The following is a 25132-nucleotide window of genomic DNA, read 5'->3' as shown; positions in this document are numbered from 1 at the left end:
AACAGAGGAAATTATACAGAATATAAATAGAGCAAAAAATGATATACTACGGGTAGACACATAAAAACAAATACAGAGAAAGGGAATGAAACATGGGAGTGAAAGTGAAGCATGGAGAAAGCGAGTGAGAGAAAGAAGGGGAGAGCACAAGTTTAAACATATAGATAGATACGCAGAGAAAAAAATATAGGGACACACATATGGAAAAAGAGACACAGATAGATGCAAGGAGACAGCAAATGAGAGCAACACCATCTGACCCAACTCCTATTAAAGTGGCTACGGAGACACAAAATTCAAAAGGGTCAGAGACTTTAGTTCCATAAAAACAAACAAAATTAAATTAACAAAACATTATAACATACTTTGATCATTGCTATTAGAAATACTGCAACATAATTCTATTAATATTGACTTTATCCCAAAAAATTATATTACAATTCAGAAGTATAAAAATAAACTTTATAATAATTCCCCAAACTGGTTTGTTTTTGACCAAGATTACATTAACCACGCAACATATTTAAAGTATACACATTCAGAGGGACAATTAAAAGTTATATATGTGACGTAGAAAAATATATTCTGGATGTATATTTACTGACACATAAAATAAATTCTATCCCTGGGGAGCAGAGTTCCCTTGTACAGAATTAGAAGTCCGCAAAGCCACTTAAAGCTGAAGACCATGTAGGTACTTATGAGGATGGACCTGGTGTATCACAGATACACAGAGGTTGTATCTCCATCCACAACCTCCCTCTGGCAATGCCAGCCTGCTTCTGCAACTCTTCATAACGAGTGAAACTTTTCTCTGTCCAGAACTTTCTCTCCTAAGCTGAAGAGAAACCTGGAGTACCAATGGATGCCGTTCTCCTGTGTGGCATTGCCATGCCTAGAGTGGAGGGATGGTAGCAAAGAAGTCAATGAGTGAAAGAGTCTGAGGGGTGCAAAAGCCAGGTGTGCCCAGTGGTGCTTCTCTATCACAGCGTAACAAGATGCCAGTACATTATTCACCAACAGTGTGCCGTGAGACGTCAATGGCGCATAGGCACCGATGTCCTCCTCCGCATAGATAGCGTTAATCCTAGATGAACGCATACGGCTTGAGCCAACCTCCCTTACAAGGACGAACTGACCTGTCCGCACTCTGCTAGCAAACGTCGGCCTAAAGTTCTCCATTCTGTCTGTGTTATTATCGGAGACAAAGATGAGGTGTGCTGCTGTGAGTTGCAGTCGCTGGCGGGGATCCTCGGTCTCCAGCACAGTGAAAGAGAACCTCAGCTCTTCTTCTTTGTCCAGGAAGAGCAGGACTTGACTGGGGACCACCTTGCCGGCCACATCCACCGTTAGGACCCGGTCCCCAGGATTCAGCTCGGACACTGCCCGGGTCTGCCCATTTTCCAGTGTTACCATGGCTTTAGAAGGGAAACAGCCACCGGTTTTGGTGGCCAGTGAATTATCTGTAAGATAAAGAGTCAGAGATTAAACCCCCAGCACTTACTCACTAAATTAAGTTCCTCAGCTCAATGAGAAAAAAAAATGATAACCCTAACAATTCAAGAGTCTCTTATTGAAACTGTAATACTTAACCTCAGCAACCTTGGACTGCAGGGAGGGGCTGTGGGGGAATAACAAAAGAAATCAGGCAAGGATCCCATTCCTGATTGCTGTCCAGTGACCCTCCTGGAAAGGGCACGTGGGTGGACATGATCAAGCTGCGCTGCCTATCAATATTCATTTGTCTGGACTTGTACGTCAAGTGAACATTGATGGGCATTAGAATAAGGGGCTGTCCATTTAAAGCTGAAATGAGGAAAAATTTCTTCTCTGAGGGTTGTGAATCCGTGGAATTCGCTGCCTCAGAGAGCTGTGGAAGCTGAGTCATTGAATAAATTTAAGACAGAAATAGACAGTTTCTTAAACGATAAGGGAATAAGGGGTTATGGGGAGCAGACAGGGAAGTGGACCCGAGTCCATGATCAGATCAGCCATGATCATATTAAATGGCGGAGCAGGCTTGAGGGGCCGTATGGCCGACTCCTGCTCCTAGTTCTTATGTTCTTATGACCACCCATTTAGGGGAGGTATTGGAGGGTTGCCAGCATGAGTTTGTGTCTTCAGCAGAGGAAAGGGGTAGGAAAGGACATAAATAAACGTAATGAAAAAAAGGTTGTCCAACAGAGACAGAGAGCATCCTCAAGTGATTGAAACCAATGAACCGAAAACATGATTTCTAGCTCAACATGGTCGCAACATTCTGCCAGCAGCACAATACATGTTAGAACTGTGAATATCTTCATCACAAACTGAAGGAGCCCATTGAATACTCTGGAGAGATGAAATCAATTTTGTGGGAAACGGGTTATTCACTGAACAGGAACCGACTTTACTAGGTCACCATGAATTAGGTCATTAATGTCAAAATTAGACACAGGAGGGTCTTTTCCTGCTGTTTTGTCGTTAATTTATCGAGAATTTAAAGGTGGCAATCAACCTTCTGCCGTTAAGGCCGCAATGCACATAGAAAATACAGTCAAAATCCATCAACTGGAATGTGCTGGAGGGAAAAAAAACAATCCTATTTATCCAATTATACCCATTTGCAGAGACAATTTCATCAGGAATTTTTTAGGTTGTATGGCAGCACCGTGAAGGATCTCTTGGATTCAAATGCGATGTTTTGATACAAATCACTTAAAAGTCGATATGGCCTTAAAAAAAAAAATCAACTCATTCAAGAGGTAGGATTAAGATTGACAGCCTTTTGTTTCTGTTTTTGTTAAGATCTTTTCTCCACTTTTGTTTTTCTGGTATCAATAGCCAGACTGGAGGATAATCGGCCAGCATATTGGCACATTTCTGCTGGCACTGCTCTATAACTAGCTGCTTGGAAATACTTGCAAAAAAAAAATGTTTTTATATACAGCTTTTTCCCATTGATTTGTTTTCCTGCTCTCCTGAACTCAGTGGTGGTAGAGGTGACAGAAACCAGCCAGCACCTCACCCAAGGAGCCATTCCCCCCTCCCATAGCTCAAGGAAGCTATACTTCCAACTATTACTGTGACTAAGATCAGCTAATAGCAGAGACGAGTGATCGACCTGGTCAGCACCACACTTGCCTGTGGATTTACCCACGGAACCATGGAAGCTGCTTTTCCATTGGTATTAGGGGGAAATAGGCTAGATCCAGAGACTTTGAAGGAGCTGAATTAGTATACATATATCAAATGAGAAAATTGCTGGAACTCCTGGGGGTTAATGACTGTTGATGGAATTTCACCCCATTTCTAGTCAATCAGAGAACTTTCTGCCCTGCATATATGACTGCTTATTCACTTCTCTGAAATTGTTGGGGGCCCATATCGCCACTAAGGCAATTTCAGCAACAATCTCAACAGTATTTAAAAAGAAAAATGTTTTAAAATGAACACCACGCCACTGAAAATAAACAGGGTGGTAAACGCATTGATATTTTTTACAACCAGTTTTTAAGAGGGTCAGTGTGACTGTCATACAGAAGTTGCGACATCAAGATTGTACACTTTAAACTAGTTTACGACAGTGGATTATGAATTTTTGGGGTCCTGGGTCAAACTCATTTGTAAGTTTGTTTATAACCTTTGTTAATGCCTGAAAGATAACAGACACAAATGAGTGTGTAAACCCCCCCCACTTTTAATCAAAGTAAAAAATACGGCAAAGACACATTTATGAACTGTAACAATGATGTTAGAGTTCTGTTTGGTAAATATTGACACCCGTCAGTCACAGAGAGGGGTCAGATGAGCCACTGCACAGACCATAAAAGGAGGGGTTGGAGTGTGGTACTCAGGCAGATGACCAGGGATCAGTGGTGCGTGACTGGAAGGGTAGTGACTGGAAGGGTAGGGACAGGGGTAGCTGCCGTCAATGTACAAATGGGATTGAGGTGGGTCTTAAAGCTTGTGTTGAATACCTGTATTGTTACAATCTCACATTTTATGAATTGCAAGTGCTTATTTTGATTATTGACCAGTATGGATCCTATTTTCGTTTCTAGGGCATTGGGACTGTGACTCCAACAATCCCATGTTAATCTACCAAATCTGGTTATTTAAAAGATCACAATCTCATTAATGTCATCCTAGTTGGTTCCCTGTCTGCCGCTAACAGTTCAGGCTGTTCAAAGTGGTTAATGAAATCATTCACCTGTGGGGCCAAAATGCTCCAGTAAGATTTCTGCTTTTTAATTTAATCATTATTGCCCTTTCTGATCTCCCCTACCAGGCAAATGACTTTCTCCCAGGCCTCTGGGATTGTCACTGTATTCCTGACCGGATGGAAGATGTGCGAGTAATACCTGGTAACTACTGCTTTGATTTTGTCTCCTTCTCGCTGCAAATGCACATGGCTTCCACTCAGTGTCTCCCCATGATGGAGTAGGCAAGATTGGGAACTCATATCATGTGGAGAGCTACAGGTACAAACCTATATCGTGTCACTTTGTGGTACGATGTGTTACAGTTCCGGCATGTAGTGCCAGTGCACTGGCCCATTGTTTAAATACAACCGGCCCAATATTTATGGGGAGCGGGGGTGGGGCAGTTTAGCGGCCAGAACAGACTTCCCTCAGGTCTTGCCAATTTAACCTGATCACCATTTTTGGAATCCCGTTTCCCAGCCGCAGCCAGCCAAATGTCGAGACTTACTGGACGGACAGGTAGGCCTGCAGCATCAGGCTACAGCCAGAGAGCAGAGACAAGGGAGGGTAGCCCGCCCAGAAAGATCGGGTGAGGAGGGGAGAAAATCGCAGGGGGCCCACAGATCAGATCGCAGGTCGTTGAGGACATCAGATTACGGGGGTGGGGGGGCGCGCGGATTGGGGGTATGATCGCTGGGGAAGTGAACAAGGTAGCTTGGTGGGCCAGTGGGAAGCAGCCCTGCTCTTCCTAGCCCACAAGCAGTGCTGTAAAGGCACTTACCTGTTTGATCAAGCTTTTGGTCACCTGCACTAATTTCTACTTATGCGGCTCAGTGTCAAATTTTTAATCGCATAATGCTCCTGTGAAGCGCCTTGGGACATTTCATTACATTAAAGGCGCTATATAAATACAAGTTGTTGTTGTTCTATCCGGCAGTCCTCACCTCCCTTCAGCTGCCGGGTTTCCCGAGACGCGGGAAACCCGCCCTGCCAGCATTAAAGCAGGGAGAGAGAAAATATGAGGTGCGCAGCCTCATTAAAATATTTAAATGAGGGACCCGCCTCCCGAGAGCAGGCCGGTTGTCCGTCTCCCTCCCGCCCCGCCTCTGGTATAACCAGGAGTGGGCGGGTTCGAGGTGGGTTGGGTTCAGGTTTGAAAGTTTTTATATTTTAACTTCCCACCCAACCCAAACCCACCCATTTTTGGGGGTTAAAATGACCCCAATCTCTCTCTACCATGCCCAGGAAAGTTTCCTCCTAATGAGATTCTTTCATTGACCATGTCACAATGTGTAATGTGTAGGGCTCAGCTAGTCTATCCAGTGAGTAGCTGAACCATGCAAATCAGGATGGTCCCAGGTTCGATTCCCAGTGTGTGCACAGTTAGCTGATCTCAGCCAAGGCAGCAGTAGGGCGATTCAGTTAGCCTCAGTCAGGATTCCTGCTCCCAATTGCAATCCAGTAAGCCCTGCTGGAAATGTGTGTATATGGATGGCAGGTGAGGATAGGATTGGGTTCAGCTTTGGTGCCTCCCTTAGTTCAATGGGCTTCATAGAAACACAGAAAATAGGAGCAGGAGTAGGCCATTCAGCCCTTCGAGCCTGCATCACCATTCAATAAGATCATGGCTGATCATTCACCTCAGTACCCCTTTCCTGCTTTCTCTCCATACCCCTTGATCTCTTTAGGCGTAAGGGCCCTATCTAATTCCCTCTTGAATATATCTAACAAACTTCCACAAGCATACTGACGACGAAGGTGGGATATTGTAGGCCCATACCCCACCAAGGAGTTAATCCCTTTAGAAAAGGAGGGGAGGGAAGAAAATATATATATTTTTTTAATAGTATAAATCGTTTACCAGTACTTGCCATCACAATTATGTTAAAATTTTGTTTACTGATATTTGTAAATAATGAGGTATGAGAGTGCATGTTTATTACAGACTTATAAAACTACAAATTCCCAAATGAAAACCACATCAGCCCAAATAACAAATTTTCATCTCAAGACAGTAAAACAACAACGGTTACAGTAAACATATTAAAATATGAACACAATAAAAAGTAAATTTAAAAAAATTTAAAACCAAGATATCGTTATGACTCAAGAAGAGATCTTCAAATATTTGCCTTGAAGCAATGATCAGAATCTTACCGAGAGATTTAAAGCACCAATAAACATAACTGCTGCTCGCCCTGAAAAGAGGGTCAACCATTTATAACCGTTTCTAAGGGATTGTTACTTAATACACCAGGTTTTATGACTATATAGCTCTTTAAAACATTCCAATGGTGTGTGAAGCAACCAATGGCTCAGTGGGTGGAAGGACTGCTCAGTGTGGTACTGAGCCATACAGACCAAGTTCACTCCAGATTTGAGGTATTGAACTTGTGGATATCAGCTGGGGCACAACAATTGCCCTCAGCAACCAGGGCCTACAGAGAAGGAGAAAAAAAACCACCAGGATTCCCAGTCACCATCCAGTAACTCCTGTGGGAAACGCTTGATTTGGGCCTGTCTGCACTGCTGGGCATGGTTGAATTGCTACCCCACACCAATTGACTGAGCTCACACTTGTGGAAAATACTGTACCACTTTTGGAATGAACCAGAGCTCTCAGGAGTCTATTTTTCTTCAGTAAAATTATCTGTTCCTGTAAGCATTCCTGCCGGCCCTTTACAACCTAGGCCCTAGTGCCAGTGTCTTAAAACGACTCCACTTCCTATCAAATGAAGCAGAATCACACGGCAAAATTGGGCGGTCATAGTGCAGATAACCAAAAATTAATCGCTTCGTGGGGGAAAAAAATCCAACAGAAATGTTCACCCTCTAACCCCAGAAGATTATTTATTATAAAATATGAACAATGCCTGGAAGCCTGTAATAAGCTCATGGGTTTTTGACAACTGTATAAAGTGCTTGAAGTTCACTCTTGTGGTTCAGGGCGTCAGCTTTGCAGCCTTCTCAGCCGTTACTTATGTTCTATATAACATCTTCCATCTTTCGCTAATAAATAATACCGTTTAAGATCAGGCCTGATGTATTCCCGGAAAGGATCCTTTGCTCAAATCTGTCCCTATCTCCAATCTTTGTAAGTCGCCCAACCCAAGAATATCGTAACAACTTCGGTCCCCATATATTATCTTCAAAGCTGGCTTTTGGATTAGCGCCAGCTGAGTGGATGACCCAGATGTTAGACTAAAATGCAAAACCTGGCAAGCACATGCCACACAAGGTCTGATCAGCCTTCTGTAAAAGAACAATAAATCATCAGTACTAAGAGCAGTCCTTTTAAGATACTCAAATAAATACAATCTCTTCCAACCCTTTCCATATATGCATGATCTACGAGGCCATCCCATTTCAGGTCATTGATGCTGTAATGTCAAACAGTAATACCAGTGCAGGTTGTACTCAGTCTGCACCTACGCCTTAAAATAAAAATCAGTACTGCCAATAATCAACTGTAGATTCTCACTTGGAAAATGTAGTGGTTTTGTCACAATCTTCGACTATGACCTTCTCATGTATTAACTCGGTGGAAGGGCACACATCAGAGCAATCTACCATGATCTTGCCAGTGACAAGGACGCAAATAATCCCACCCCATGAACACCCATGGAAGCAATTTCAATGCTGTAATCTTATTTTAGGGTCAGATTATGATTGTAAACGACATAAGTTTAACTCTCCTGGTTTGTGCCACTGTTTGACCTTCAATGCTGTCACTGCCTTGCAACCACTCCTGGGTATCGATTGTTGAATATTTACTGGATATAGAAATTTCCTGTAATCAACAGAAGGTAAAGACTCGGTGAACCTGCACCAATGACATCATTAATCCCTCCATGAACATCACACTCAACTGTTCTCGAATCATTTTACCACAGGAATTTGCAAAGAACTAAAGAAAAAAAGTTTCCAATTGACACACGGTGGGGCTTACCACTGGCAGAAAGTTCCTCAGCTTCCATTTCCCATCCTCAATAGTAAAGGAGCGATTTGCCTGCAGTACTTAATTTTTTTTTCCCTGGTGGTATTCAAGCGTTTGTTTTCCTTCCAATTCCTTACCTTTCTCTCTCCTCCTCTTCCGGAGGCCAAACTTCTGCTGGTGAGGTATAGTTCCACTACTGCCTGCAGCCCTTCAGTATCTCACCCGTGCCTTTCTTCAAGTGTGAGCCTAGAGTATCAGCAGGCTATTCGATTATGGTGGAGAGTGCATCCAAGCTCCATCGGTGCACACCTGGCAGCTGTGCCAACTGGGATCACGAGATAGTGCTCAGGTTTAGCAAGCCTGAGTAATTATTGCTCTTCTTAGGCTCGGGGCACTATGCTCAAATGTAGTGTCCCTATCACCACCATCATCATCATAGGCAGTCCCTCGGAGTCGAGGATGACTCTCTAAAATGTCGGGCATGCGGAGTCGAGGATGACTAAAAGTGAGTTCTCAGGTGACTGAGGAGTCCAATGTGGGACCGACAGTCTCTGTCACAGGTGGGGCAGACTGGTTGAAGTAAAGGGTGGGTGGATGGGGAGCCTGGTTGACGCATGCTCCTTCCGCTGGCTACACTTGATTTCTGCATGCTCTCGGCGATGGGACTCAAGGGCTCAGCCAAATGCTCTTCCTCCACTTTGGGTGGTTGTGGGCCAGGGATTCCCAGGAGTCGGTGGGGATGTTGCACTTTGTCAAGAAGGTTTTGAGGCTGTCCTTGAAGCATTTCTTCTGCCCACCTGGGACTCGCTTGCCGTGTCGGAGCTCCGAGTAGAGCACTTGCTTTAGGAGTCGTGTTGGGCATGCGGACAATGTGGCCCGCACAATGGAGCTGACCGAGCATGGTCAATGCTTCGATGCTGGGGATGTTGGCCTGAGCCTACTGTCAGCAAGGGCAGACATCGATGACGAGGTCCAACACCGCCTCCAGCGTTCCAGCACAGCCTTCGGTCGTCTCAGGAAGAGAGTGTTTGAAGACCAGGACCTTAAATCTGGCACCAAGCTTATTGTCTACAGGGCAGTAGTGATACCCGCCCTCCTGTATGGCTCAGAGACGTGGACTATATACAGCAGACACCTCAAAACGCTGGAGAAGTAACCAGCACTGCCTCCGCAAGATCCTGCAAATCCATTGGCAGGAGCAACGCACCAACGTCAGCGTTCTCGCTCAGACCAACATCCTGAGCTCCAGTGGGCAAGGAAATGGAGCGGAGTCCATGATCAGATCAGCCATGATCTTATTGAATGGCGGAGCAGGCTCAAGGGGCCAAATGGCCTACTTCTGCTCCTATTTCTTATGTTCTTATACCCATCACCACTATAGCGAAGATCGGCTAACCTGGGATAGATTGGATATTAAACCCGGGACCAGCTTGATCTGTGCGACTCAGTGTTAGATAACTAGGTGCACTGCCAGTTGACGCCTGCTACAGAAATGAACGGTGAAGCAGATATGCAAACCATTCAAGTGCTGCACAAACACACAGCTGGAGCCCAGTCAACTTCAGCCGTGTCTGCTCGCTGGTGCAGTATTAGGGAGCACTTTCTGTGGCCGTTATGTATGCACCAGTTTTAAAAATGGAAAACCAGGAGAAGTGGCAATTTCAATTGCACCACCTCAATTATCATAATATAGCTACACACACAGTAATCCATTATTAGAAACACACCGGAAAATAACACATCAGTAACCTAGATTGTATTAATGCTGCACTTTGGAAAACTACTACCAGAATGTTAAAGAAATTCAGTTCCATTCAAACCTCGTGGTGACTGTGTGAAATGTTCATACTTTTCCGACTTGAAACATAAAAAACATTCAGAAACACAATTATAGATTTTGTCCTTCCAAATATGGGCTGTGTGTGGAGAATTATGTTGACTTGTACAACCTTAGGATGAAGTACTGGTGCATACAAGGCCGCCACTGATGACATGAGTGGCGGGGCCAAGGTGGTGAATTCAGTAAAAGGCGTGAAGTGTGATTTTTCCCAGAGAGCATGGATTCCAATAGACTAACAGACCTAGTGACAAGAGTGCCATTACCAGTTAATGCAGTGGGTTTTTGTAAGTCACCAACACAAGATCTGCAACATGACTGAAACTTCAATCCAATGTCGAGGTTTAACTAACGTTCATGAACTGCTCGTAAAAGAAAGACTTGCATTTCTATAGCGTCTTTCACGACCACCAGACATCTAAAAGCACTTTACAGCCAATGAAGTACTTTTGGAGTAGAGTCACTGTTGTAATGTGGGAAACGCGGCAGTCAACTTGTGCACAAGCAAGCTCCCACAAACAGCAATGTGATAATGACCAGATAATCTGTTTTAGTGATGTTGATTGAGGGATAAATATTGGCCAAGACACCAGGGATAACTCCCCTGCTCTTCTTCAAACTAGTGCCATGGAATCTTTTACATCCACCCGAGAGAGCAGACGGGACTTTGGTTTAACATTTCATCCGAAAGACGGCACCTCCGTCAGTGCAGCACTCCCTCAGCACTGCACTGGAGTGTCAGCCTGGATTTTTTTGTGCCCTGGAGTGGGACCTGAACCCACAACCTTCTGACTCAAAGGTGAAAGTGCTACCCACTGAGCCATAGCTAACATTGTAGTTTTCTGTCACACTGGCACCATGTCTGGCAGCTGTTATGCAACAGATTGATGGGATGGAGGCCCATGTTTGGCTATCCTTGCATTGCAAATAACTGATCATACCGCCAGGGGTGAGCACCAAACACTATCCTCTTCCCCAAAAGGACGCGGGATGGGGGAATGACAAGTTATCCAAAACTATTTACAGGGAAACATTAGGACAGGCTTGGGAACAGGCTGCCTGATCATCCTCCCAGTTGGGGGATAGTGTCTGGCAGAGAGCTGGGAGTGGTTAAAAATGAGAGAGAGGGTAACAGCGGAAAATATAGTAAAAACGTTTACTGAATAAATAAAACAAACTGCTCGAGATCCACTTTCACGGTTCATAATGTCATTTGAACTCTCCAATTAGATTACAGCCTTGTAATCGCTCCCTGCAGTCTGTTATTATATTACAGCACTTGTCTGAAAAGAAGATTAGAGTTCAGACAAAATGGAACCGGAACATCTGGCAAAGATTGAATATTAAACACACTTATGCCTTTTGCAAAGAGCGGTGTGGGCAAAAAACAGGCACCAAGCAAGAGTTTAAAGCGAGGAGTTGCAGGAGCCAATTAAAGATGTGGTCAAACAAGCAGACTTTTGAAGGTGGAGAGGGATTCAGCAAGGTGGAGCGGCTTAGGAAAAGAATGCCACAACTGTTCGAAACGACATCAGCTAACTGAGCACAAACCTGGGGTTGAGCCGATGGCCTTCCTGGTCTGTACCACACTGAGTGGTGCATTTACCCACTGAAACATCAGGGAAGCAGCCAATACATCAACAAAGGCAGGTAGCACACCGAGACAAGCCGTGGTATGGAGAATGAAGTACCAGACGGGGCATGAGCCAGCAGTCAACAGGGGGTCCTTCAGTCTAATCTGACATGGACCAGCTACAGTTTTCTATATGTTCTCCCTCACTCTCTAACCTACATTCTGTTGCTTTATAATGCTCCTTTCATTTTCTGTCACTTTTGGTTGGATCATTTTTCAAATTTCATCCAGTTTTGGCAAGAGATCAAGCTGTTTTACACCAGAGTGATGGTAAGGACTACACAGGCTCCCCCAATGGCTCAGTGTATCCAGTGAGTAGCTGTGGCATGGTTCCAATCTCCAGTCTGCAAGGAGTTCACTGATCTCACCTTGGGGTGAAGGGGAGTGGGAAACGACCAGCATTTCTGCTTCCAAATGCAATCCAGCTGGATGTCAGGTGAAGAGGGGTTCGGCCGTGATGCTTCTGATGCTCGAATAGCTTGCCAACATTTACACGGGAATAATGACCACTCGGGGTGAGGTAGTGGAGGGCGCAGTGCAAACCTTGTCAGGTTTTCAGGAGGGAAGAAAACTGGCAGGGAAAATAAAAGTGCCGCTTTGCACATTTGCAATCCTGCAGCTGAGAGAGGTGTAAAACCACTGAGTACTGTACAGGACTTGTGTAATTTAGCATGTCTGAGTGAGCCAGTCATGTCTCTGCAATCTGAGCAGTTTAATAACCCCAGTGGACTCCAGCAGGAGGCTAATTAAACATTGACAGTATTTATCTGCTGATTGCTGGCCAAAGCCTGGGGAAGGTAATAAGATTCAAAGCACTGAAACCTTCAGCAACCTTTGCATTGACTCCTATTTTATTCCCATAGAATCTTGCACCTATCCTAACAACCAACATACACTGCAGTCAAATATTCTCCAGGATACAAAGATGAATAAAATCCACACAAAACAAACAGATCGGAAATGTCCGTGGGTGCCTATAGATGACATAGAAAGAAATATTTGTTGAGTTGTGCAGCAAATTTCAGCCTTTGAGATGCAACTGGACTTCAAATCTTAAAATGTAGAATCAGTTTTCAAATTATTTTAAAGCACATCAACATATTAAAAAAAAATCTGAAGTGTGGCAAGGATCCAGCTCCACTGGCTGAAGGTACTGCTTGAAACGGACACATTAAAACAAATCACCAAGAGTCCCACTGAACTGGACCTGGCACATTGCCTCCTGAGCCGCCTCATCGAGACCTCCCTGAACCCTAACAAGCTCTTGAGTTTCCTCCTAACTGCAGTCCATTGGTGGCCCTCCCACTAACACGGTCAGTGTGGATTCAGTCAGATTTGCATTTGTATACCACCTTTCATATTCTCAGGATGTCCTAAAGTGCTTCACAACCAATGAACTATTTTTGAGCCCACAACTTTCTGACTCAGAGGGAAGAGTACTTACACTGAACTGAGCTGACACTTAGTACAGTACTATGGAAGCTAGTCCAGTCCGAGAAAATCATGTACTTCCCGAGGCTGAACCAGTACCTTATCCAAGTTTTCATTTTTAATGTGCAAGCCTAAACAACAAGCTTCTGTAGACTATTCGACAATGGGGAACATCACAGCCAAGCAGGATCCTTTCCTCACCCAATGTTGAGATTTCAGCTATCCAGTACCTCCTGTTGGACAGTGAATCAAGAGCAGCAACACTAGCTGATGGTAACGTCTATCCTGCCCAGGGACACAGGACAATTGGAGCTCCCCCACCATTTTTATAGCCGAGGTCAGGAATCAAAATCAATGTTCTTAAACTGTATGTCCCAGTACCACAGCCTCAACAACCCGTCCTCTCCTCAAGAGAAAAACATCATGAACGTCCCCTCTCCAGGTGAAAATGATTGTGGTTTTCTATCGAGTTTAAAAGTAACTTAAAATTAGATTCAGTGAGGCTCCAGGGGTAGAAATTCCTGTGTGCTTTGAGTGGTTAATAACGGTTAAAAATAGCACAGAAATTCAATTGAACATGAACCAATTCGTTAAAAATAGCATACAGAGGAATTTCTACCTATGGGCTTTCAAAAATGTACTGTGGAACCTTTGAATAGAGGAGAGAGGTGAATAGAAAAAAGGTTTGCGCAAGTCCAAAATACACAAGATACCTTCAGCAACTGAAATGGCACAGCTGGAGAAAAGTTGACAACAGTGGCAGTGTTGGATTATCAGTACCATAGCGTCTGTTTTAGGCCGTGCTATGTTGAGCTCTGCTGTTTCCAGCAAAAACCCTTGAGCCAAAAGTGGAAAAAAATAACCTGCATCGAAGAACGGAAAGAGTGCCCACTCCTAGGCCTGTTCCACGCTGACACAAGTCGGAAAAGCAGAACGCCAACCTTCCAGTTTTAATTTTGAAGTAATCTCATTGTTATTGTAATGTTTTGGTTGTAATCTCCTAGGTTGCTACTACTTCCCAAATTAGGAAGGGGAGGGGGAAAGCAGTTGGAATTGGCAGTCTATGCTTTCCTTGCTTTGCCCTGTGATGTGAGCAAATGAAATGTACATTTTCCCCTCAGGAAGGACACTTCACTAAAATATCCTCGTGGAGACAGGATGCGATTGTGAGTAGTCTCACTGAGTGACCTGGCTGCGAACTGACAATCATCACACATGTGACAAGGGCATTGGGAATCTGCCAGAGCTGGAGTTTGAAGCAGAGTACACAGGGATGTCAAGTAAGCCTTTAACTCGTTACAGCAGTATCAACGGGTCACAAACTATAGAACCTATTATCAGCAACTCTCCCTTATTCAATGCCTCTAACCCTAATTGTTGGGTAGGGCGATTGTAAAGTCAAGACTTCTTTCCTGTACATAATGCAAGAAACACTGCCGTGTTTGTGCCCAAAAGGTCCCACTGAAATACATGTATTTGCAATTTATAATGTGCAGTTTTGCTCGATGTAAAATGGCTATCAGTGTGGCAGGATCGGAAGAAATTTGTACGTTTTCAGTCATGAACTCAAACCACATGACCTACGCTTTTGAAATGGAATCTCCAACTCCTTGGGATAGATTTTCAACTTGCCGCCTGTGCATGAAACAGACATTGTGGATCGGCTGATCGATTTCAATGGAAATGAAAATCGCCAGTTTCTATAAAGGGTGGCTGATCCGCAATGGCAGCGTTACACCCGAGTGGCTCATTGAAAATCTATCCCCTTACAAGTTTTGAATTCCTTTCCCCGTTATACTTTTCAAAGAAAAATAAGCACTTTACTCAGACATAAAGTTGTAGAGGATGATGTTTTGTGGACTTATTCGTTTCTACTGTACCTAAACATGAATAAAGGACTGAAGGATATCAATTGCTGCTCCCAGTCCACTGCCAATGCACCAGCTGCCAAGAGCTATTCAAGAGCAGCCAGGGTGACCTTCCCTCTGATTTTCCCTCCCTGCGGTGAGACACATAGCCTCCATTAGTTGCTTATCCCAATTTCAAAGCAAAGGTTAGGAACTCAACATGTGGGGAATTGCATGCATCAACCAGTACATGCCACTCCATCACATCATACACCTGTATCCCTTTTAAAAGAGATCAAACTTAGAGAATTATCAACCTCAGTAATATTTTGATTTTCTCCAGTGAACTTCTGCTTTCTTTTTTAAACAACATCATTAACAATTAATGCTGATATCATTGGAGAAAACAGGCTGAAATGACTGGGTTCAGCAGCACAAGAGAGATGAATGAACATGCATTACTGAGCCTCCTAGATAAAGACTTTTTGTGTACTCGTGCTAATTCAGAACCCTCATAGCAATGGGCTCAGTAACTCCTCTAAGCCAATTCTCAATGTTATACCAGTGCTCACTATAGAAACAGAACATATTCCAAACACAGAATACTCTGTAACCATTTCATTTTTAAAAGGATTATGCGAATGGCGAGACTTCCACTTAATGGTGCCGTGAAAAGTTCATTGCCATAACCTAGTTAGCAATGCCACTTCATTAGGACTGTTATAGTTTACAGCCAGAAAAAAGACAGAATGGCTTGTGCTTGAAGCCAGTTAATATTGATAGGCCACCTAGGGACCATCAGATTCAGGGAAATCGGGACATGTACATCGGTCAGGGACTTAACAAAATGTGAACACCTTCACCCAGAAGGCAACATGGAGAGTATATTAATTATGCTAATATGATAACATTCAGTAATTATGTTAATTAGATACCTCTTGAATCTGCAAATTAGGTCAATTTGAGAGGAGACACACTGCAAATAAAAAAGATCAAACTTTATCAAACTTGGAGGGTACTGTGGAATATATTAGTAGTTTATGTTAACTTAAATTTACATATACTGATTGAGTTGATGCCAAACATTGCAAGTGCCCAATGCATGGTCGCACTGTGCTGTTAGGGTTTTTTTTTTAAACATGTAGAAACAGCACAGTGCAGACATTTCATTAATGATGACATAGGGAAGAGCTACCTGATGGCTCAGTGGATACATGCACCATCTGACTAATAATTCTCATCCCCCCCCCCCATCCCACCGCTATATTTAAATAACCAAAGCCTCATTGACCAGGATCGCATCTGATATAAGGCCATGTGGGCAAGGTACCACATGACCGCTAACACCTGCGGCATTCTACTATAAGATGATTCACCACCATTCGAAGAGAAAAATCAGCAAAGGAGGGAACAAAACTCAACAGGATGTATTGTATAAATAGAAAACATGCTGCGATTGAATGATTTAAGATAAATCATGTACATCACAGTTGACATAATTCACTTGCGCCTGTGGTGTTGGGAGTTAAGCAGCCAGCGCCCCTGTTGCTTTATTTTCTGTACCAGTCTAACATGCACCTTCTTTTGTAATTTATCACAAAACTAATTAAAATTTCTCACTCCGTTTACATTGTTTTTAAATTATGGCAGTAGGCAGGTAATGAGGATGGACTGGCACTTCAATTCCTTCCCCATCTTGTTGATTTTAAAATGTGTTTATACAAATGCCAATGAAGCTAGAAAGTGAAAATAATGAATTAAATTTATCATTGGGTAGATTTTCCTCCGGTTGGAATGGCGGCAGACCTTTAGTAAGGATCCGTGAACCAAATTCCGATCGATTTATCTCCCTCACCCGCAGTAAGGGGAGAGAAAATCTAGCTCATTGGCTATGAATGGATGCAAAAATCTAGCTATATTAATAAACAATGCTGATCTCAAAGTTAGGCGGAAAGCTTTGAGAATTGAATGGAGCTCAGAAAAAATTATATTTAGAGAAACCTGGGTGAGGGACCAAGGGCAAGGCATCGACACCAAGGTTAAACGAGCAGGAGAAAAGGCAAGTTAAAACAGGAAGTAATGATGCCAAGTTTGAGTTTTAAAACCGTATAGATGTTGGTTTGGGAGGTGTAATGTATTTGCTTCATGGGATCTTTGCTTAAGAATCCATAGCAGCACATTGCTATTAAGAACTAGTTGGTTTATTAACAAAGGTTTAACAATCACACGACACATTACCAGTTCATCCACCAGGCTCACAACCACCTGCCTCATCGTTGATCCCCCAAACCCAACTGGCTGGGGTTTTATTGAGTCTTGTGAACATCACGTGACTGGCTAAGCCACTCACAACTCAACAGCGCTACAACTATTTTGTTATATATCAGTAATCAAGTGCCCCCTGATTAAGGGGGGGGGGGGCACACTCCAAAAACTTTTCAAGTGCCCCCTTGTTTTTTTTTCAAGGGCACTAAAACACAAATTATACAAGTGCCCCCTGGCTAAAATGGGGGGGGGGGGCACTAAAACCAGCACAATACACAAATAAAACTTTACACAAAAAACCTCAAATTAAAATTTGGTTGCCAGGGGTGATGATGCACTCCAGTCCCTCCGGCGCCCACCTCTCACTGAAGGCCGCGAGCGTACCGATGGAGCGTGCTCCATCTCCAGGGACACCCTGGCTCGGATGTAACCGCGGGAGAGAGGCAGGCAGTCGGGCTGAACGACCCCCTCGACCGCCCGCTGCCTGGACCGGCTGATGGCCCCCTTGGCCATGCTCAGGAGCAGTGCTACAAGGAAGCCTGCTGATCTTCCTGCTCCCCTCCGCACAGGGTGCCCAAAGATCAGGAGTGTGGGACTGAAGTGCAACCAGAATTTGAGAAGCAGCCCCTTCAAATATTGGAAGAGGGACTGCAACCTCACACACTCAGTAAAAACATGGAACACGGACTCTTCCAGACCGCAGAAATTGCAGGACAACAGTGCTACAACTCTTTTTGGGAGAAACACTAAACATTAAATCGTGCCCCCCGATCTGGGGGACACATCAAACATTTTCAAGGCCCTTTTTTTGGGGGGCACTAAAATCAAAAAAATTTTTTTTCCAAGTGCCCCCTATAAAAGGGGAGGGGGACACTAAAAACACCGGCAATTAAAACAAATTAAACTTTAAAACATAAAATCAAATTAAAATTTGGTTGCCGGGGGTGATAATGCACTCCAGTCCCTCCGGCGCCCACCTCTCACGGAAGGCCGCGAGCGTACCGGTGGACACCGCGTGCTCCATCTCTAAGGACACCCTGGCCCGGATGTAGGCGCGGAAGAGAGGCAGGCAGTCAGGCTGAACAACCCCCTCGACCGCCCGCTGCCTGGACCGGCTGATGGCACCCTTGGCGTGCCCAGGAGCAGTCCTACGAGGAGGCCCTCGGACCTACCTGCTCCCCTCCGCACAGGGTGCCCAAAGATCAGGAGTGTGGGACTGAAGTGCAACCAGAATTTGAGAAGCAGCCCCTTCAAATATTGGAAGAGGGGCTGCAACCTCACACACTCAGTAAAAACATGGAACACGGACTCTTCCAGACCGCAGAAATTGCAGGACAACAGTGCTACAAACTGGTGAACATACTCACAGGTGCATACATTACAGGAGGAGACAAAGTGTTGAGGAGCTCTACAGTTTCCACTAGAAAAGGCTGAGTTATAGTAGGACATGGTGTGATGAGTCTTGATTTCAACACAGTGTGGACACAGGATAGTGATCTGGAGCAGGTTGATTTTCCCCTCCCTATCCCTAAGGTTCTGAAACCAATTACATCACCCGCAAGATTAACTAACTCAACCGAGACCAGGAATCAAACCTGGAACTTCTGGCCCAAATGGCTCAGCTCCACACTGACTTTACCAATAAGCCATCAGAGGAGTTTAAAGTTAATATTTTATACAATAAAATGTCTCATTTACATTCAGTTGTAGCATGAGTAGTTAAATAGGTCAAGGTAGAAATATTACAAATGGCTCTTTATAAGCACCGCATTAAAAGGCTGCTCCAAAAATAACATTCTTGGCAAATTAGTTACCCATTCATCAAGATCTAAGCGCATCAGATATGCAAGCAGATTTCAATGTTAACCGCCGACCATTCCTGCTGACTGAATCTGTGCAGAAACACCTGGCTTGTTTTGAAAGCGGCATTCCACCTTAATCAAGATCACTAACAATTTAAAAGTGAATTATCAGTAAAATTCAGGAGTGACACTCCTTTTAAGAATCTGTTTCAGCAAATGTTCAATCCCTCCCCGTCAAAAGGTTCAATGACCCCAACAGATCTGGAGGGTTCCAGTTATGATCCCGTATATGTGCCTAGGTACGTGATCTCAACTGGGCAGTGGTCAGGATATACAACTGGTATCAGTGCCTCTGGATTGGGTATGATGACAGGAGAGGGAGGTTTAGAAACAACCCCTTATTGCTATCCAGCAAACACTGCTGGAAACTAAGTGTGTGTAGATACCGGGTGAAGATAGGATTGGCTTGGTTGTGATGGCTCCAACAATTAAATAGCCTGCTCACTTGGACTCGCTTATATTGCTGTACCTGGGTCAATATCTTATTAGAAAGTTGACGATGGATAAGCCTGCTGTATAGCACTAGAACATAAAGTGCAGCGTGGAGGCATACCATTTCAGGGAGCAGCACAAGCTGCGACGGCAGCGAAGAGTGACGTCATCAAGGTCCAGGTCGGTGATTGGAGCGTGGGCAGATACAGCAGGAGCGGTGAGGTCAGGGCAAAGGAGCGGCGAGAGATTGTAGAGGGACATGATCGGGGCCCAGGGGAGGCGTGAGTTCGGGGCCAGGGGCAGCGCGGGCCAGCCCACACTGCGAGATGTGCGCGCGCACTGGGTCCGTGCAGCAGAGCAGGTCTCCAGTCGCCTTGGGTAATCCTTGCCAGTGGACCAAGACCTAGCTCTGTCAAGCCCGTGTGGTGGCTGGTGTGCAACAACCACCACACGTTAAAGAAATCCACCCTTCAGGATGTAGTTCAGGACCTGGAATTTTAGGTCCTTCATTGGAACACTTGTGAACTTATCTTTTTTTGGTGTGGAATCAAGTCATCCTCGCTTCGAGGGACTGCCTATGATGATTGTAAGGTGGTTGGCATCAGGCAACCTGCCCTAAGTAGTTCTTCCACAATAATGAAGGCAAATGTCTGTTGTAAACTTGGGCGGACATCTGCTGGAAGGCACTACTTGTGAGGCCAGGTAGGAAACCACATGCTCATATATCTAGGTCTTGGTGCTTCCCATAATTTGGTTGTGGAGCCTCCAACCTGGTAAAACCACAGTTCAATGGAGTTTGGTGTGTGTCCATGCTGTGGTCAGGAAGATGGTGGCAATGTGCTCACACATTTTATGATTAATTGTGCTGCTCACTATGCACTCTTGAGGATGTTCCTGGAACCTGCTGTCCACGCTGCTCAGTTGTCTAACAACTAACTTCAGACGCTCCTCCTTTGGGAGGCAAGAAAGGAGGAGGTAAGCAGAGTCCCTTTGGAGGTTTAGGTGGTGCCAAGATGACATGTCTGGCAATGGAAGTTCAGAACCAAGTCAACTCTCTGAGACAGGTTTGGTAATATCATAACTGAACCAGGCAGGTCCATGGTATTCCACAACACTGTTGATGATTGGCCAGCTAACCTGACTCACTGGTGAAACCTGGAGAGGACAAGACTCGGCAAAGGAGGCCGAGTGTCTTCCCATTTGACCGTTGATAATCCTGCAAGCGAATGCCCTAGTTGGTAGAGTGGTCCTACCTGGACAAGCAACAGGAAGCTACCAGTGCTTTGTACTGGTAAGCTGCACAGTTTCAGCTGTTAAAACTCCAGCAGTTGCTCAGTGTCCTCCCTCCCAAGCCTTGACTTTGCCAACTAGCATCTAAGCTCTCTGGACTGGTGCACTGTATCTCCATGGGGAGAGAGTGTGCACTCTGTATTGAGCAGACAAACAGGTGTAGATTTTGCAGTAGTTTAGTTTGGAGGCTCAAACATGGCAATGGGCATCTGCATATGCCAGTCACCCTGTTGACCCAAAAACAAAACCCAGTGATGGTTTAATGGGCAAGGCATCACTCATTGTAGAACCAAGTCACACAAACCAGAAGGCCACAGGTTCGATTCACAATCTGTGTTGAGTTAGCTGGGATATTATATTTTGGCTACACTCACTGTATAACCTGCGAACACTCACTATCCTCAATCATGCATGAAGAAATGGCCACTTGGGTATGATACCAAAGGACTGCTGGCTCACATGTAGCCGTAGCCCATCACGAGTTTGAGTCCTCAGTCGAGGTGGGAAGAAAGTGTCCCTGTAAGAATTTCTCAATGGTGGTGTGACACGTACTATGCTGCGGAATGGTAGGATGCCAGCTCATGCCTGCCAGCAAGTACTTTGCCTTAGTCATACTGTTTGGGAAGGCAGAGAGCAGATTCAAGGTGGTTCCCCAAAAGAAGGGAGGGTCAACAGAATTCTCATGCATTTTCTAGAGGCCAGGAAGTTAGAGGAGTATTAGCATATAGATGGAAAAAAGTTGTCCACCTCCTCTCAGCCACAATACTTCCTATTCTTCATAACGTCATAAGGGACGCACAATAGCTCCAACCTGCCCTAGTTCTCAGTCCTGGGTGGGCCGTGTGCAGTCTCCAACAGCAGCAGCCTTATCAGCTGGATTCAAACCAACACATCATTTAAATGCTTTTTAAAAATCACTGACCATTTACAGTGCGTTCAGATGCAACACTACTGATTTTGAAACACCTCGTACTTGCCTAAAAAGGTTAGGTTAGTCACTTAATTGGGTTGAACCCCAGAATTCACTGCTTCCAATGCTTGCATATGTCTAATGAAAACAGCAACAGATCTGCCAAAGAAAGCATCCAGGAATTGTCTCGCTATACAGAAGGAAAAGTTACAAATGTTCCTCCTTGTGCATTTTCCTGAATTGGTGTGTAAACCCTCTCCTCCCACCAATAAATATCTGGGAGGTTCTTATTTCAGCAAGGGAAGCATTAGCTATGGGAACAGGAGGTCCATCTTAAACTTCCCACAGCATTGCAAAAATTGCTAAATTAAGAATTTGGGCTTTTGAGCACAGAGTGCCTTGTTGAGGATTTCCATCATGCAAGATCCACAAAAATTACTTCATATATTGCTATTTATCCCTCATCGTCATTTTTAAATGAAGCTATTTTCTGTTTTTAATTTCCTCTTTCTTCTCCTCTCTCCCCTGTTACACGCAGGTGACCCGATCGGAACCCTCGAACTTGCTGCCGAGAACGTGCGCACGTGCAGCACGAGTCACATCTCCCTTTGATCATGCCCTGCCTCTGCAGGAAGTGTCTCATCCTGTCGCGCCTTGTCTATCAAATCAACAGAGCACAATGGAATAGTGTGATGGAAGGTTTGAACCTTCATTCAAAAAGGAGCGGCTGAGTGAAGTCCTGTTGTCTCCCTAATTTTGGAATGGGGTGGGGGAAAAGAGAGGGAAAAAAAACAGAAGCAAGCAGGAATTCTCATTGGTCTACTCTGCTAGCAGCATGGTCAGTGGTTTGGCAACAGGCATTCTAATCTGCCATCTCAGCTAAGGACAGAATTTGGCCAGAGCATCAGTGGGGAGAAAATAGCTTTAAAAAAAGTTGGGTCACTTACAGGTAAAGACCCCCAAGAACCATTTTGTTGAGAGTGAGCTGTCTTTACTGGTATTGTTTTCCCATGCTCTTGCTCTGTGCTGACACTATCTTGGCCAATAAGGCAAGTAGCCGATCAACTCCCAGGCCTTGGCAACACTACTCTGATGTCTGCTGCTAGGTGGTGCTCTTCAGTGGACAGGGGGAAGTGCCTGACCCCAGGAACTCAATAGGTGGGAAACCATGGACACAATCCTGGCTTCTACTCTTCCAAACCACTGTGCTTTCATTTACTTCATTTTGAAGTTCACAGCAGCAAAGGGAGATACCAGTGACACAGATTGGAACGGTTTTTCTGATTTGTGCACCAGTGTTAGAATTCCCTCCCCCCCACTGTAACTTCAGTGGAAGATTGGCGGAAATCCTGGAAAGACGTTAAAATCAGCCATTTACATATTTTCTCCTGGATTTCGGCCGAAGTTACGGTGGGAGATCAGGAGAATCCTTGTGGAAATCTTACCCCCAGGTCAATAAAGCCCAATAATGAGCTGTAGACTCAGCCCCCTACAGCAGCAGAACTATTTGTTGTTGCCTATAGCTATCCAGATCGTGGTGATTCATTGTCAATCAGTGTTGAATTGTGGACAGTTGTGTGCTTAGACCATGCACACTTGGAACTGGGTAAAGACAGCCCAAACCCGACAGCCAGCACAGCGGGGAGACTCATCTGATTGCACCACATTTCCAATTGGCTCTTCCACCCCCACCTCCTTCCTCCTGAAGGTGCTGGCACAGGTTGAGTGGAGGCTAGCTCAATGGAGGCTAGCTGCCGTCCAGCACCTCATATGCATGGCCATTCTTAATGTGTGATCTTAACTAGCAAGTGTCAGTCAGATATGCGTGTTTCTGCAGAGGATACAAGATAGTGATTAGGAATGGGAACCTGAGTCCCTATTGGGTTTTTCTCTGCTCCCTAATCCAGGGCGCTAAGACCAAATGTAGTGCTCCACCACTGCTGCAGATGATTCTAAAAAGAAACAGAACTGGGACATTTCTGGGCTGAATGGCTCAGCTACTCACTGGATAAACTTGCTAACTCAGTGGCAGAAGGCTCTGAACTGGCTCTTAACAGGTACTGACTGCATGGGTTTTTATTTGGAAGGAGAAATGCCAGTGGAGTCGTCAAAGGGTTAAAAATAAGTGACATTCCATTTCCATGTCAGGGCAAACTTTACATCAAGGATAGATCTATATCACCGTCTCATATACCTCGGATACCAGTCAGCTTAACTTGCCAGCACCACATACCATTCGCAAACAGGATGTTAAGATTCTCAGAGCAAACATGTCTCATAAAAATGCAATTGTAAGCACAGTGAAGTTATCATCGAAATATCTTAACATTGTGGTTGTACCTTGCTGTAACCAGGCTAAAACACAAATGAAATACTTTGGGGAAATATGCTTTGATTAGTTACTTTGTAAAATAAACAGAATGGGCGTCAATGAAAAACAAAAAGGTTAGGAGGCAAAAGCACATTTAAGAAAAGAATTGGGTCTCCAAGCAAGCAGATTTTAGTTTGTCACAGAAAGATTTTTTTTGGCTCTCCAGAAAGGAATTTAAAAAAAAATCAGAAATGAATTTTTAATCATGTCAGCTGCCAGGGGACCTGCAGAGCTGCAGTTGCTGCAATTTTGGAAACATAAAAAAGTTGAAAGAAACTCAGCTACCAGTTATACTAAATACTGGGGATAAGAGCAACTAAAATCCTCATTCTCCTGTCAAGTATCATCTCTATTAAGTCTTCATGAACTCAAACAAATCAGAACTAGTGAAATCCAGGTTAAGTAATGATTTCCTCAATAATGTTCCTTAATCCCAAAAGAGCACCTTACTGCACGAGTGTGAATGTTTCTCCTTTTCCCATTCCAGCCATCCTGAAAGAAAGACTTGCATTTATAGAGCGCCTTTCATTACCTCAGGACGTCTCAAAGCGCTTTACAGCCAATGATGTATTTTTGAAGTGTAGTGTAGTCACTTTTGAAATGCAGCAGCCAATTTGCACACAGCAAGTTCCCACAAACAGTAATGAGATCATCTGTTTTTGTTATGTCGATTGAGGGATAAATATTGGCCAGGAAACCAGGGATAACTCCCATGCTTTTCTCTGAAATAGCGCCATGGGATCTTTTACGTCCACCTGAGAGGGCAGTCAGGGCCTTGGTTTAATATCTCATCTGAAAGACGGCACCTCCGACAGTGCAGCACTCCCTTCAGTACATCACTGGCGTGTCAGCCTAGATTGTGTTCAAGTCTCTGGAGTGGGACTTGAACCCACAACCTTCTAACTCAAGAGGTGAGAGTGCTACCCACTGAGCCACAGCTGACTCCATAATTTGGTTGTGTCCCCTGAAATCCAGGAGAATATAACTGCTGGAAGTTTATCAATTCACTACTGTACACTGGCAACAAGAAATTGGAATGGAAGGAGGCTGGATTTAACAGAGTGTGATCTAGGTGCAAGACAAAAAGCTGCAAAAATATATATACACAAGACAAATGTATACACAAGATAAAT

The 25132-nt window shown here is 44.4% G+C and overlaps 1 protein-coding gene across 1 annotated transcript in view; it reads right to left on the bottom strand.

Moving 5' to 3' along the window:
* Nucleotides 1-792: 792 nt before the first annotated feature.
* LOC139240947 (sonic hedgehog protein-like) overlaps nt 793-25132 on the bottom strand; it is a 95742-nt gene continuing 71402 nt past the window's right edge. Inside the window, exon 3 of the mRNA XM_070869510.1 lies at nt 793-1463. Coding sequence (XP_070725611.1) covers nt 793-1463 — 671 coding nt within the window. The remainder of the gene's footprint in view (nt 1464-25132) is intronic.

The sequence above is a fragment of the Pristiophorus japonicus genome, chromosome X, assembly GCF_044704955.1.
Source record: "Pristiophorus japonicus isolate sPriJap1 chromosome X, sPriJap1.hap1, whole genome shotgun sequence".
NCBI classification, from domain to species: domain Eukaryota; kingdom Metazoa; phylum Chordata; class Chondrichthyes; family Pristiophoridae; genus Pristiophorus; species Pristiophorus japonicus.
The sequence above is the reverse complement of the archived record's forward strand: the minus strand, read 5'-3'. Positions and strand labels throughout refer to the sequence as shown.